This window comes from Leptonotus elevatus, chromosome 17 (assembly GCF_054856555.1).
Source record: "Leptonotus elevatus isolate MCC_2025b chromosome 17, RoL_Lele_1.0, whole genome shotgun sequence".
In the NCBI taxonomy this organism is placed as follows: domain Eukaryota; kingdom Metazoa; phylum Chordata; class Actinopteri; order Syngnathiformes; family Syngnathidae; genus Leptonotus; species Leptonotus elevatus.
In genome coordinates, this window is record NC_141255.1 from 4,582,549 (window position 1) to 4,598,654 (window position 16,106).

Sequence of the window (16,106 nt, forward strand, 5' to 3'; positions counted from 1 at the left end):
TTTTTTGCCAAAATAGTATCATGTCAAATACTGGAGCTGTATCAAAACAATTCTGCCTCGATAATGATGGTTTTGTTTTGTAAAGGCCTTTTAAGTTCTAAATTTGAGGTGTAGGCCCATCATTCCTCTTATTTTTATCAGTAACACCTACAATTTAGAACGAAGAATCCTTTTCAATTAAAGATGAAACGTCTTCAACAACCAGCAACAATCGTTCATTCAACGTTAGCAGATTACCATAAACTAAATGCCTGAGATTCTATTCTACACTGGAAAAAATAATAATAATAACTTTTTACACGTTGGTTTTTCTCAGAACACGTTACAAGGAAGCAGTTGTGTAGAAGTAGTGAAAGCCTTGGGGTAGATGTGCGCTGTGCATTGTGGGTAAATGGACTAGCAAAAACGATTCACACGTGATAAATAACTGTGGGCGCTTGTGCATAACAAAAACTGTGAAATGTCAGAGATAAGAAAATTCAAAGTAAGCACTTTTTTCTTTGCAGGGGGTTGATGCCACGTACGTGAATGTTGATTTGAGTCAAGGGAGTGTGGATAAAAAAAAAGTAAAAAAAAAAAGGCGGAGGGTTCCACGATGCATACAAGTGGGTGTGGACTGACTTTTAAGGAGGAGACAAAAAGTCCATATTTATAGTATATTCCCTTTTCTCTCTACTAGGTTACGTCAGTTGCTCTCTTGTCCATCCAGGGAGCGAAAACACGCGCACGCACATCTCCCGAGGACGCGTGGAAAGGAAAGAGAGAAAGAGAGGGAGGGAGTAACAGAGCGAGAGGGACATTGGCTTTCTCTTTGTACTGGATAAAGAAGAGTTGACTGCCTTCCTTTTTATGTAAGCTGAGTTTGCATGCTGTAAATAGGCCAATAAGCCGGTTACTCTTTCTCCGTGAGAGTGTTTTTTTTTCTCCAGCCCGGACAACAAAGGCAACTCCTCATTTTAGCAGGATTTTTACATCTCGCTGAAAAAAAGGACAAAAATCGAGCGTCGATCGCCTCGTGTTTGTCCCCCCTCACCTCCTCTTTTAGCACCTCCGGTCCAGGGGGGAGTTGGATCGGATCTCTCTCGTCTCCCTTCCGCCGAACCGAGCGAGCATGGCGGCCGTCACGAGCCCGGAGACGAGTCCTCAGCCCCGGGTGTACTTCCAGACGCCGGCCGGCACCACGGAGGAACCCGAGACCCCGGTTCGCAAGCAGGGACGCGTCACCGTCAAATACGACCGCAAGGAACTGAGGAAAAGACTCAACCTGGAGGAGTGGATCATCGACCAGCTAACGGACCTCTACGACTGCGAGGTACAGTAACAGTATTGTATAACACCCGCCGATCGAACCAATCGATCAGTCACTCCTGCTAAGTAATACATAGTAGGCCTTTTTTTTTCTTCTTTTTCTTTTTTGGACACTGATCTCATGGCCTCTTTCGCATTTATGGAGTCAGGGTCGTGTGCATGAGGGGATTATAGCAACGCTACATTGTTCGATTAACCGAGCGAAATTAATGAAACACAATTAACAGATGTATCAGTGTGCAAGTACAGGTTGGCTATTCATAGCTCGCGTCGCCTTTATAGGCAAGCCCGGAGAAGGGGAGGCTGCTCTGCAATCTCATTGGTTGAAAGAGCCTTAAAGCACACCTGTGCAATATCCACCTAACACTGCAAATGTGATTTTTTTCTATACGTTTATTCCTCTAATGCATCTTTAAAAAAAAAAATCCACTTTTACACCCCAGATCAAGCAACACCTTGTGAAGCTTAGTCAATCACAAGGCTTACAGGGACAACAGGAAATATGCATGAACAGGGGTGTGTGTGTTGGGGGGGGGGGGGGGGGCTGCTCTAAAATATGTGCACCCCAGCCCATTAAAGCCACAATGGTGTCGTAACCCTCAAGTCTCCGGTAAGCTCGGAAGCTCACGTCAACTGCACTGAGCTGGCAATGACCCACATGCTATTCCGAGCGTGAAGAATGTTTAGCAGGTTGGGGCTTTTCCTTGAGGAGTGACAGTGAGGAGGGGGGGGGGGGGGGGCACACCTGGTTAGCATGGAGGATAAATTCCATTGTTGTGGAGCAGTATGCTCCAGCCGTGTCGGGGGGAAACTCTAAACACCACTTAAGGTGATTAAGTGACCCGCAGAGGATTTTGGGATCAATGTGCTTTGACTGTCTGCCAATAATGGATTTTAATATGCGCGTCTGAGACTCGGACAGGCAGAAATTGAAGTACATGGATAGTAACTATTTGGTGGGGAAAGTGAAGGGGAATCTGTAGTTGGTTGCAGCTACAACAGTTTGCCTTGCACGGTTGCACCCTACTGGGGAATTCAGACTGCAGGTTAATCTGATTCCAATCTGATTCCTCCTCAAATGTGATTTTTTTTTTTAGGGCTGACTGGCCACACTGTTTTTTAGCAAGTGTCCAAATTAGGGGTGGGAATCTTTGAATGTCTCACGATTCGATTCCGATTTTTGGGTGTGCGATTCGATTCAGAATATCGATTTTCGATTAAGAATGATTTTTGATTCACAAAGATTTGATTGACAATGATTTTTGCTTCAATTTATAGATGTTCAAGGAATCGTAATGATCTACTCCAGTCTGACTCGCTAACGCTAATTAGCGCGCTACTCGCGGCACTTTTATCACTCAAAGGAACGGCTCCACGCTGCAAAAAAACAAAACTTTTATGGGAATAACTCGATCGTGACTTTTTCCTTCTACTCTCTAATGTGGCTACAATTTAACAGTGTATCAGACCGTGTGGAACCAAAGTGGCCAAATCGGGTACAACATGAACAGCGCTCCCAATAAAGGCACACACAAACTATGGGAAGACAGTATAAAATTTAAATAAAATCGATTTTGGGGCATTTAAAATTGATTCTGAATCGTACAAAATGAGAATTGCGATTCTTATGAGAATCGATTTTTTTTGGCACACCCCTAGTCCAAATGAGATCTGGCCCTGTTCAGACTGGACCACATTATTGGCTATGTTAACATGCAGTTTGGGTTAAGGTAAAAATTCTGGTTAGAAAGTGTCATTGACTGCATGTAAACATAAGTCATTGACCCATCGGACAGGTTGCTGTAGCAACGACGCCGGAATGGAGACACCGTCTCGTGTAGAGTGTAGAGTTAACATCACGGACAGTGATATAATCAATACTCCAACAATGAGTTGAATGAAGCAAGCCTGTGATCTGACCAATGTGGACTGAGTCCAAGTTGGGTGAGTAGACCATGAGCAATGAAATTCTCAACCAGCTCGGTCACAAAGGTTGGGGCAGGAACTTTGTTCAGACAATCGACAGCAGGAAGACTCGGACTGAATGAAATGCAAATACAGGCAAATGGGTTAGGCTGGAGTCTTGGTTTGTGTCGTAGCCAGTTGGTGTTTTGCGGCATCAGGTGAGGCGGTGAAATTTCGGGTTCGAGCTGGATTACGTCCAGGAGAAAATCCTTTGTTCTCATCGAGTCTTTCAAACATTTGTCGCTTGAAAGAAGCACCCCGCAGTTTCTTTTCACATGTTATGAAATGCTAGTAGCTTCAATCACGTGGACACACTGGGCTCACTCATGGAGACTGGGAAAGAAAATACAAATAAAAAAGAAGCACGTGCTGTGATGCAGCGTAACCGGAGAGGCCGCTTCAGCTCGGAGCAATTATGAGGAGAACCCTGGCACGTTCGTCTTCCTCTCCTTTTGTTAGCCATGCGAGTCTTTAGTAGGATTTGACAGAAGCCAGTTCAGCTATTCATATTTTTTAAAAAGACTTGGAGTTGATTCCAAAAGGGATCGATAATGTTCCTCATTTATATAATTCCTAGAAAGTACACCACCGGTCGCCAATTGCGCTGGCATTCCTGCCTGCCAGCATGTCGGATGTTCATCCAGCCACCTGCTCCGTCAGTGCGAACAGCCAGGAGGAGACTGGCACCATGGCAACCAGGCGTGTTCATGTTCTACCCGTTTAGTCACCCACCCTTAAAAAAAACAAAAAACATACTGCCTCCAGTTTCACTATTATACCATTAGCAAGATTGTAACTAAAAGCACTCGTACAATCAATTTTCTCATTTGAAATGAATTGAAATGCCATTAATTCATAAGTCAAGGCATTCAGAAGTCAAGGCACTTCTGTCATGATCGCTCATGTGTTCCGACGTGGACGTAAAACACTTGTAATGTGACGAATCAAGTCATCCAACGCTAAGCTAGCATGTTAACATTAGCTAAACTAGCATGTTAGCATTAGCTAACACGACTTGTGGCAGTTTCCTTAGACCAAAGTGACATTGTGTGATTTCATTTCAAACAAAGTCAACATCAAGAATGACTTCTTGTTGTATTATGATGGTTAGCCCTTTCACAAGTGTACACCATTGCCACAATAATTACATTTCGGTTCCTCTACCTCTACCGGAGATAATTAGCACCATTATGGCAGGTGAATTGGACACTCCAAATTGTCCATAGGTGTGATTGTGAGTATGGTTGTTCGTCTCTGTGTGCCCTACGATTGGCTGGCAACCAGTTCAGGGTGTACCCCGCCTACTGCCCGAAGCCAGCTGGGATAGGCTCCAGCAACCTCCGCGACCCTTGTGAGGACAAGCGGTTAAGAAAATGGATGGATGGATGGATAGCTAGCAAGAAGCTTGTTGATTTTAATCTTCCATCCCATCCATCCATTTTCTGTACCGCTTGTCCTCACAAGGGTTGCGGGGGTTGCTGGAGCCTATCCCAGCTGGCTTCGGGCAGTAGGCGGGGTACACCCTGAACAATTTGGAGTGTCCAATCTTAATTACCTTAATTATTCCGTCTCAAACACAGATGTCCTGTCAAGGAAGGCCTAAACTGTCCACACACAAAAACACATCATACACAACATACAGCGTTGTCTTAAACCTTAAAAGTAATCATTTGAGTACTAAACAGTGATTGACTCAAAAAGGGTGACAACAAAAAGTGGTTGTTGCTCAGCGGGAAGTGAAAGACGCCAGTGTGTCTCAGCAAGCAAACCCCCTTTCATACAGACACACACATTTGTGTTAATAGTTTTACACGTGGCTTCATGCAGTGCACACATTTCCAGTTAGATGATGCCGTGCGGTGGGTGAGTCGGCATGTCGTGTGTTTTGAAACGGTGGACTCACTAAGTTTATGGATTCCTTGAAGTTGTGAGGCAGCGCAACAAATGAGGAGGGAGGGAAAGACGGAGAACAAGGGATGTGAGTCATTAAGTGGAATGTTTGGCCTTTTTCCCACACTTCCTGTGTAAAAGAGACAAAGTTAAGCTCTACCTACTACAAGTATAAACAAAACAACCCACCGCCATTCGTCCTATGAGTCATGAGAAATGAGTAAATCTGGATATTCCAATATTAGGCGATTCAATAATGACCACATAATAGGGCTGGGCAATAAATCAAATTAATTCAATAAATCGTCTTTTCTTTTTTTTTTTTCTAGATCGTGAAATTGAATTTTTTGGTTCTTATGTTCTGTTACATCCAAATGTTTTTGTGAGTTGTAATTTTGCATAAGTGGCAGAATGCTGGATGGGTGCTTTACAAGACATGTTTACAACAGCCACCAACTACTTCATTGTGGCATGTAAGCACAAACTATGAAAGTTAAGTTTATGTCATTATTGTTGTCTAAACATTTTGCACAAGAATTATTTTGGAATAAATGAAACCTTTTAAAGAAACGTTTTTTTGGTTTATTAGATTAAAATCAATTAAAATTGTACTGTGCTACTTGTGCAATGCCACATAGATGCTATTCACTAGCCTCTCTATGGTGTTTTCCATTAATTGTTAGCATAAAGCTATAGTGAATGTAAATGTTTATTGGGGTTGCATTAAATGCACATTTTGTTGCACTTAAATGGTAAACAGTTATTTAAATAATAATGCAAATAATAGGTTTCAACATGTAAAAATACATATTGGTTATCTATATTTATAGTTTGGGATAAAACAAATATAGACCCAATTATTAATTTACAAAAAAAGTGATTAGAATAATTAATGGAGTTGTCCAAATGAATCGAGTAATCAATTATCAAATTCATCGACAACTATTTTAATAACCGAGTAATCGTTTGGAGCCATTTTTTAATTAAGAAATCTGATTTCTGCATATCAATAGTAATTGTTCATTGATTTCGGTAGTCCTTCATAAAAGAAGACTAATTACCTTCTGTGTTTAATCCAAATAAGAAATTGGCAAACATATTTTTTTACTTTGGAAAAAGAAGACGGAACCGGTATCATAGTGCAACATCAATCTTTTTTCTTTTTCTTTTTCTTTTTCTTTTTCTTTTTGCACTATACGAATACAAAGTATGAAATACCAATCACCGGTTAATTAACAGTAAGCAGGGATTTTTTGTTGTTGTAACACACTTTAATGCAAAATTTAAATGAATCAGATTAGTAGATTAATCGGTTGAATAATTGATAGATTAATCCATTTTTGAAAATATTCGATAAAGACAGTACTAATAATTAAGATAACTAATTATTAGTATTTGAAGACACTGGAAATGCTTTGTCATCTAGCGAACAATATCTTAACTTTTTGTATTCAGATTTTCTTTAAATAAAGTGAAGGAAACTATTATTTAATGGGTTTGTTTATGTATGAAACATGTAAAGTGAGGGCCAACATTAACAACCAACATAGTGTTTCAGCCTATTCCTTTTTTCGGTTATTGTAATGTTTGTGTTTTCTTTTCTATACTATGTATGGAACCGAAAATAACCATTTATTGACAGTTTGCTGTGACAGGGAACTTGCTGGATGCAATTAATTTGTTTACCGTCTGCCAAAAATGACTGCTTGTTGTGAAATGAGTTGAGTTGTATGTGCACTTTTCAGTGCCATGGCAAAGACGCCGGTAGCTCCCAAAATGCTTTGCGCCATTTTCATCTCTTGACTCGGCTTGGGTTGTTTGTCAAAACGGCGTGTTGGCCGCGTTGAGCTGTACGCACGGATGACTTCACTCTTTCCAGTGTTGTGTTTCAAGTACTGGCTCAATTTGACGAGTTTGTCATTTTGTCTCGTGTCACACGGGCCAGCCTGTCAGCCAAGTGTGAGAGGTTGAGATCCGATTTTTGCCGTTCAAACCGTTCAAAAAGAGACTACGTGTAAACAGTCACTGACCAATCGACCGACAAATAGTGGATTCTTTCAATTCTAAACCCTATGCTGTGTCTCCAGTGGTGACATAATGGTAATCTGCATTAATCCGTGTTTGTGTGCATTTCTATTTTAATCTGCTCTTAATCTCTGTGTTTTGGTTGTAGTGAGAACGAGTGGAGAAATCTGTGAATGGGTTTGACATCAATCTACATTTTTCCTAGGCACAAATTGGGCAATTTTGTTTCGCACAAATGTTGCAAGATGCTTAGGAAATTAGGTGTGCTTGACAGAACGTGTCCTCCTTGGTTAGGTGGGTGTCACCCTGAGGGCTGCCTGGCTAACAGTCACACATATGTGAAGTAGATATTTAACTCATTCACTGCCACTGACGGATATTGACGTCAAAAATTCATTTGAACTATTTCTATTAGTTTTTAAAAAAATCCACTTTTGTTAACAAGAGTATGAAAACCTCGATTTTTTTTATTGTACATTTAGAACATATATAAAATTTATGATTAATCGTGAGGCAACTTTTGAAGTCATGTGAATAATTACAATTAAAACATTTAAATCGCCTGACGCGATTTAAAAAAAGAAAAGATTATTAAGAATTAGGAGCATCAGGCGATTACATTTTTTTAATCGTAATTAATTGCATGACTTCATGAAATAACTCACGATTAATCACAAATTTTACATCAGTTCTAAATGTACAATAAACAAATTCTAATTTTTCATACTCTTGTTAACTATAGGGGAAACACAAATTAAACTAATAGAAATAGTTCAAATTAATATTTGACGTCTATAACCGTCAATGGCAGTGAATGAGTTAAAAAAACAAAAAAAACGGTGAACCACTGGGCCAGGCCAAACAAGCCGATGTATGAATCATTCAACCGTTACATGGAGCAACTATGACTTTTGGGTATATTTTACACACACACAAAAAAAGTGTATATAGTGAAGTAATGACGGATGGTAGTGGGAAACATAGATCGATGGAAACCTCTGTTTTTGAGGGTCCTTGTACTTTTGGCCACTTCTCTGCTGTATGCCTGTTTGCATGAGCCTGCGTTGAATGCGGGCTTTGTGTTGTTTTAGGTTATTTTTTTATTTTTTTTTAAAGAACATAAAGACTAGTCGTGTCCTCCACACGCGGGCAGTTTGAAAAAGCTTCACGGACGGGAGGAGGAAATGGCGACCGGTATTCACTGGAATTTACTCGCAGCGAAAGTTTGAGCTGAGAGTCCAGCGGCATGCTACGCGCTGTAGCTTCTTGCTAGCTAGCCCGCTAGCCTACAACCATAATGCGAGTTACACCTTCCAAAACATCATACACAACATATATACACGGCTAAACTTGTGACTGGGATAAAAGTTCATTTTGCAGTTGATGTCATTGGATTATCTATCTATCTATCTATCTATCTATCTATCTATCTATCTATCTATCTATCTATCTATCTATCTATCTATCTAATCTGTGAGGTGTGGTTGCTTTCAGTGACAGTTCGAAAACAGCATATGGCCTTCAATCAATCAATCAATAGCCTACATGCTATTTGTAGGCTGCCCGGGTCCCTATCACCCGCAAATAGCAGGGGCACATTGTATAGAATAGATATGGTGGTGATATTTATTTTTATTTTGTCTTCATGAGCATACTCAATATTGGAGTAATCCAAAAGTAATCCAGTTACATTACTTTAATATTATGATACTTGGATTGCGTTACTCACTACATTTTTTGTACTTTTTGTAACTTGTAACTGTAATGGATTACATTTTAAAAGTAACCCTCCCAACCCTGATGGACCGAAATAGCTTGTGTGAAAACTTTCTCCGAGTGCAGCGGAGACTTGAAATAGTTTTCTACGCTGTTTTGGATTCTTGATTGGAGACCAGATAGAGAAAGTTGCGGCTGGCTTTCATCACTCAATAAATGAAAGAAAAAGAAGTGTTAGGAGGAAGCGCATTCAAACTGATTAATTTCCGCGGCCTTTATACAAAGTGCATTGTATTGATTTTGGATCTTGGATTGTTTGTCTGACTTCATTCATTAGCAGCACACCATAGCGACTTGGCCGTTTTAACTCCTAAAGTAGCCGTTCAGAAGCAATAAAAAAAAATGGCGCATCCAATGTTTGTCTTAAAAAGGAACCCTGACTGTAATGACAAGTTTGCTCTGTATTATTTATTTGATTGTTACTAATATAACTGAGATTCATTTTAAAATCATTTCCAGTTTAATACAACTTTATTTGGACGTACGCCGTCATTGTTATTTGTCGCAACGCATTTAACTCATTCACTGCCATTGACGGCTATTGACGTAAAAAATTCATTTGAACTATTTGTATTAGTTTAACATTTTTTTCCCCACTTTTGTTAACAAGAGTGTGAAAACCTAGAATTTTTATACATTTAGAACAGATATAAAATTTGTGATTAATCCGTGAGTTAACTATTAAAGTCATGCGATTAATTACAATTAAAAAATTTAATCGTCTGATGCCCCTAATTTTTAATAATCTTTTCTTTTCTTTTTAATTGGGGCATCAGGCGATTTTTTTTTTTGTGATTAATCACGAATGTTATATCTGTTCTAAATGTACAATAAAAAAAATTCTAGGTTTTCATACTCTCGTTAACAACAGTGGGAAAAAAATGTGAAACTAATAGAAATAGTTCAAATGAATTTTTTTTCTTGAATGCGTCCTTGCTTTCTTTATAGGCGTTGCATTGCTCGGCAGAGAGCTAGCTGTCGTAAATAACAATTTCTACAAAATGGAAATGGGAAATGGAAATGATTTTTGAAAAATGAATCTCATAGTTATGTTAGTAACAACCAAATAAATAATATAGAGCAAACTTGTCATTACAGTCGGGGTTCCTTTTAACTCATTCACTACCATTGACGGTTATAGACGTCAAATATTAATTTGAACTATTTCTATTAGTTTAACCTTTTTTTTCCTTTTTTTTGTTAACAAGAGTATGAAAACATATTAAAAAAATTATTGTGCATTTAGAACAGATATAAAACTTGTAACGCTGCTAATTTTTTAAATAATCATTTCTTTTCTTTTTTTATTGCGTCAGGTGATTACATTTTTTTATTGTAATTAATTGCATAACTTCAATAGTTAACTCACGATTAATTATACATTTTATATCTGATCTAAATGTACAATAAAAAAAATCCTAGGTTTTCATACTCCTTTTTTTTTTTTTTGACGTCAATGGCAGTGAACGAGTTAAGTCACAGGTCACATGTCTCTTCTAGCTAGCTGCCATAAAGTAACAATCGTGTTCACTGTTGATGGGTAGAAGAAGAAAAAGTGAGGCATTGTTTAAGCGCCACGCGGCCGACTTTTTCTACCTCTTCCTGCTTCCCGTTAGCCGCCTGCCATCACTTCCCTGTCTGGCATGTCCTCAAGGAACCCCCCCCCCCCCCTTTTGTCCCCTTTCACTCCCAGCCAGCCAAAACATTACTGTTGATAAAGCAGAGCAGGCCAACAGGCTAACCCCAACCAGCCTCCTGGAGTCTATTTTTACTCTCTAATCAACGAAGTACCTTGATGTCAGTCATTAGGAATCCTTTGTTGTGGGTGCGGGGGGGGGGGGGGGGGTTGTCCCAGGGGGGTTGTCCCACCCTGTACAGTAACAATATAAAACACGTAAGCTGCCTCCCATCTTTCGTGGTATGGTGGGGGATATTGTCAGTCATTTAGGATTTGAGTTTCTTGTTTAGAATCGCTTACAGCAATGTTGGAAGTTAACATTTCGGCTCATTAGGAGCTAAACTAAGTCCCTCTGACTCATGATCAGGATTTTCCAGTTAAACCAAAGTGTTGGCTTAAAAAGCCTGACTTGTTTCATCAGCCGTATGGCGAAATGGACCTGCACCGTGTTTGTGCTGACCCACTTTGTGTCTTAAGTCTAAATGCAGCTTGTTGTAGGCTCCGGCTGCTTTTTCAGCTGTTTGATCCGTCCAAGCCTGAAGCTGCGTCTACTACATGCTAAGAGAAATCCTATCTATCCCCCCCACACACACACACACGATGACACAACGACATTTCATTCTGCTTTTGACTGCCTCCGGCCGACACACAGACGGTGTGTCTGCGTCTGTGTTGGGTGTAATCACATGTTTGAAATCCCACTTTGAGCATTTAATTCAGTGATGCTTTCGCGTACCACTAGAGCTAGTGGTACCAGTAGTTGAACGTTTTATTTTGATGTTTTTGTTGTGTTAGGAACTGGGGCTGTTAGGAAAAAATCGATTCGATATGCGGCCGAATCGACTTTTAAACATAATTTTTTTTATGGCAATATTCAACAAAACGTCTTATTTAGGGTTAGGATTCACACATTAAGCATGAAAAAAAAATTATATTAATGGAACATTAAGCCTTAATATTTTATTTCAGTTTTGTTCAGACATGAAACAGACAGCAACCTGTTTGTTAAATGCAGTGGCTCAGCCTGAATTTTCTGATAAATGAATACATTTTCATACAAATCTTACTGTGTACATGTACAAGTTTACTAATTAGTATTTTCTAAATGTGAGTATTTTTTTTTATTACAATAATCAATTTATAGGTTCGTATCGGGATTAATCGGTATTGAATCGAATTGGTACTAGGCAATTTACACCCCCATTAGGAACATACAGCTCAAGTTTAATTGAGTACTAGAAGTGTGTTAAAGTTTATTCATTCAAATATTCTCTTTAATACCTGAAATAAGACGTCTTATTTTTCACTAAGCTGTTAGGCGTGTTTGGCAAAGGTTGACAAGGTTGTCAAACAGGATATAAACTAATCTCCACAACGGCTTTCTCACTTCCTTTTTTTAAATTTGTATTTACTTTGTTGCCCTTTCGGGCCTGGTGTGCGTTACTAAATGACACCAAAATACAACCCTTAGTGGATTAGTGGATTGCTTAGCCCAAATGTAGCCACGTTTCTTTAAACGAGACTTTGCTCGATGTTCTCTTCTTATCACTTCAGAAGCAAAGTGTACGGGAAGAAAGAAAAAAAAGCTGAACGTGCACATTTCTGGCAGCAATCTGTGAGTCAATCATTTGCAAGGCAGCACAAAGGACGCCCACGGAAAGCAGACTAGAAATCAGTCTGGGGGATTGTTTTGGGAATCATCCCTTGCGGATCTTCCTTTTCTTTGTGTCTCCCCGCCAAAGCCTGACTTTTCCAGCCCGCCCGCCCGCCCTCGGGCTCCTCGATCGATTTCAAGTTACTCGGTTTTAAACAAGAACGCTTGGTGGAGAAGAAAAAGCTTATTTATGGACACACGGAGGCCATATTTTGATATCAACCTGTTTGGGTGTGCTTGAGTTCAAATTTGTCGATAATCCATGAGTAAAAGATTGCATTCATGTGACACACACACACACACACACACACGCACACACACACGGAGCAGTGTGGGGTTTGTTTGTGGGTAGTGGGCAGGTGCACAGACAGCTGGTGGGGGCAACTCGGGCCGAGGGGGAAGCAGAGAGACGGCAGATTCCTGGAGAGGCGAGTCAATATAGGGCAGCGACACCAAATGTAAAGCTGAACAATTAATCAAATTCAAATTGACATTGGAATGTAGTCGAATGCAATAAAAAATAAATTTAAAAAATGAACTAAATAAAAATGTTTGGTTCAGCAATTTTTGTTGATTTATTAAAATGATGACAAACCCTCAATAGAGGGGGCTCCCATTTAATTTATGCATGGGGCCCCAACAGATACTAGAGAGTCGGCTATATCTTGTGTTAATCAAGAAAACCAGTACTTACGACGGAGTGTGGCTGTTTTACGATCAGGAATTTGAAATTTAGAGGATTAGAAAAGTACTATTCATTTCATGCAATATGAAAGAAAATGTTATATGATATGTCGATCAATCTTTAAAATTATGTCATTGTTGTTTGTTTAATTGTATGTATCAAAATTACTAGTGGTCTCTGTACTTGATCGGGCCTAAAAGAGTGGTATCAAACACACCTTTATAAAACCAAAACATGTATGTGTAATGAATCTGATGTTATTTATTGTAGTACAGATTGGTTTATGGTTTTTGTTTGTTAAAAAAAATTGAAAGAAATCTCATATTAAATGGCAATAGCAATATTGAGGGAATGTCTTTGGATTTTTAATTGCAGTTAGATCATTGTTTTGTTTTGTTGTGGGGTTCCATCATCGTTACTTGTGGAAGGATGTCTCCCTCTCGAGGTCACATTCGGTACTTCACTGTAAAGAGGAAAAAGGTGATAGGGCCGCGAATAACACTGCAACATTCAAGACTCTGCACACAGGTTAAAATGAGGAAGAAGTGATTACGTTTTGCGCGCTATTTCTTTTACTATTCCGAGTAACACATTTTTATTTTATTTTTTAAATAAAAGCCTTGGTGGTGGTGTTACCTGGCTCACTTTCTCTGCAGGAGGAGGCCATCCCAGAACTTGAGATTGATGTTGATGAACTGCTGGATATGCCCAGTGATGTGGAGCGGGCCGCCAGGGTCAAGGTAGGACACTTTCAGGATGGTTTGGACCAGTGGTTGTGAACGCCATCCGTTTGCTAATTGGAAAATGTATTGAAAAAAAAAAGTTTTTTTTAATTTTTTATTCAAGACATGTGTATATGGTTTATTGGTTAACTAAATGAACAGCAAGACTACATCAATCACAGGTGCTCAGAGCTCAAGTAACGACCAATCACAGCTCACCTGTTTTTTTGGTTTGGACACTTAAAAAAAAAAAGGGGGGAAAAATGCATCAGTAGATAAAAATGATCTATTCCCGTCTCACAGGACTTACTGGTGGACTGCTTTAAACCCACTGAGGTAAGAAGACTCTCAAATGTGTTCTAAATGTTTTTTACTCCTACCCGGTGGGGCTCAAGCGTGTCGTCTCTGACGTAGGACTTCATCTCAGAGCTCCTGGACAAGATCCGAGGGATGCAGAAGCTTTCCACACCTCAGAAGAAATGATGTCATCCCACCTTTCCATCGTCCCTGGTTCATCAGCCACCTCCCGTCTTCCTCTCACCCGCCCACTCACCCTTTTTTCTCACTCAAGTCATCAAGTGCTGGAGTTTTAAGGGAAGACTAGTCATATTTTAACTCGTCAGGTTTAGTCAAACAAACATCTAGTTCATCATCTGCTTGATTTGGAGGTCATTTTTCTGCGGGAAGTCCTTGCAGAGTTTAGAGGTGATCTTTACTTGTATACCACCAATGCCTCCTTTTTACCGCCCCGAGATGCGTTTGAAGACTGCTGGAAAAAAAAAAATCTGCACTCTGACCACCAACAATAACACATGGTGTATTTTTAGAGCAGCGTCGTTCAAAAAAAAAAAAAAAGGCGTACTGTAGATGTGGCTAAAGTAGGTTTTCCTAAATTCCGGTGTGTTTTCCAGCCCTGTAATGTGCAGCGTGCCTGCGCATACTCTGGTTGCTAAATGTTACAATCATCACGGCACGTTTTTTTTTTTTTCTGCTGTTCAGTATGAGAAAATTTATTTTTTAGTAAAGGACTGGTTCCTGTTGTAATTTTATTTTTTTTTGTCACTCGCTCTTACTGTCCCTCAACTAAGCTGCCTTGTTGTTGTTTTTTATAATTATTATACTATTTTACTCTTTATCCCCTTTCTCGCTGCTGCTCTTGCTCCTTTTCTGCCCATTTTCAGCCCACTTCATTCTTTTGTGCTCTCAGCTCATCGTGGTGGAAAATGTCACCAGGGCTGCGCGATGATTTCATGATGTCATCAAAGTCACCAATCGGGTGACGAGTGGGAGGAAAAGGTTAACATTTTTAACACTTCGAGAACCGACCGGAAATGCATGAACAAACAACAGCTGTCTCTCAGCTGTGTGCGTAGCTGCAGCTGCCGGTTATATCCGAGAATGAGCCATTTGTCTCAAATCTCAAGCCTGTCCGGTCCTGAGACTGATCGGCGGCCAATCGGAGAAGCACAAACGTTTTGCTGTGATTCCTGTGACCAATCGCCAGCACCTGCGGTAACAGCGTGACAAGGCGGCCAATGTGCGCGCGCGCGCCGTCTCACTCGTGTCCTCGCTCTCCTCCATTTTCATCCACTTCTTTTCACTCGTTCTTTTCTTTATGAAACAGATGTTGCCTTAGGTATTATTTATGTTACACAAACCAAATAAATGGAATACTTTTTTTTTTTTTTTTTTTTTAAAGATGTATGTCAAGTGTGTTACTGAGCTTTTTTCTTTTTTTAAACAAAGGAGATTCTTATGTTTTGGCTTCTTTTTATTTTATTATTGTTATTTTTAGACGTGTGTGTTTAATACTTAGGCCTTGATGCAGTGATCCTGTTTAGATAATGTTCTTGACATTTACCATTTGAATACTGGTCTGTTTTTAATGCGATCATGAAACGTCATGCCAGGCCTTGGATTTACACAAACAAAAATCTAATCAGATGCTTTTTTTGGTTGTGTCGTCCTTGTGTCTTACCCAAACTTGCGCTGTTTGCAGGAAACTTCAAGATTGTAGTACAAGAAGAGGCAAGGTCAATCAGTCAAGAGTATTTGAGTGGATTTTTTTTCCGAATCCAAGTTTGGATTGCATATACCTTTTTAGACTTTTTTTTTTTTTTACTGTTGGAGAAAATTGCGCAAAAAAAATCAATCAATATACTGATTATTGTCATTGAGGCTAAATACAAGAGCTAAACAGTGCAGAAAGGAGCTTGTGGTTTTTTGGACGATTGAATCAAACCAACAAACAAATGTAGCAATATCAACAACAGGTCTTGTTTTTGTCCAATTTTGTTACACTTTTATGCAACTTTAATAAAAATATGTCAAACTGAAAGTTTTCCACTTGCCTTTGTCATTTGCTCTGCATTGCATCCACATACAAATACCCAATTCTGAAGA

At 39.5% G+C, this 16,106-nt stretch overlaps 1 protein-coding gene across 1 annotated transcript; it reads left to right on the top strand.

Moving 5' to 3' along the window:
* Positions 1 to 679: 679 nt before the first annotated feature.
* On the top strand, positions 680 to 16,041 carry ppp1r14bb (protein phosphatase 1, regulatory (inhibitor) subunit 14Bb). The gene is made up of 4 exons (XM_086058404.1): positions 680 to 1,312; positions 13,638 to 13,721; positions 14,007 to 14,039; positions 14,118 to 16,041. Exons 1-4 carry the CDS (start codon positions 1,112 to 1,114, stop codon positions 14,184 to 14,186), a joined length of 387 nt encoding a protein of 128 aa, XP_085914530.1. The 5' UTR covers positions 680 to 1,111; the 3' UTR covers positions 14,187 to 16,041.
* The last annotated feature ends 65 nt before the right edge of the window (positions 16,042 to 16,106 follow it).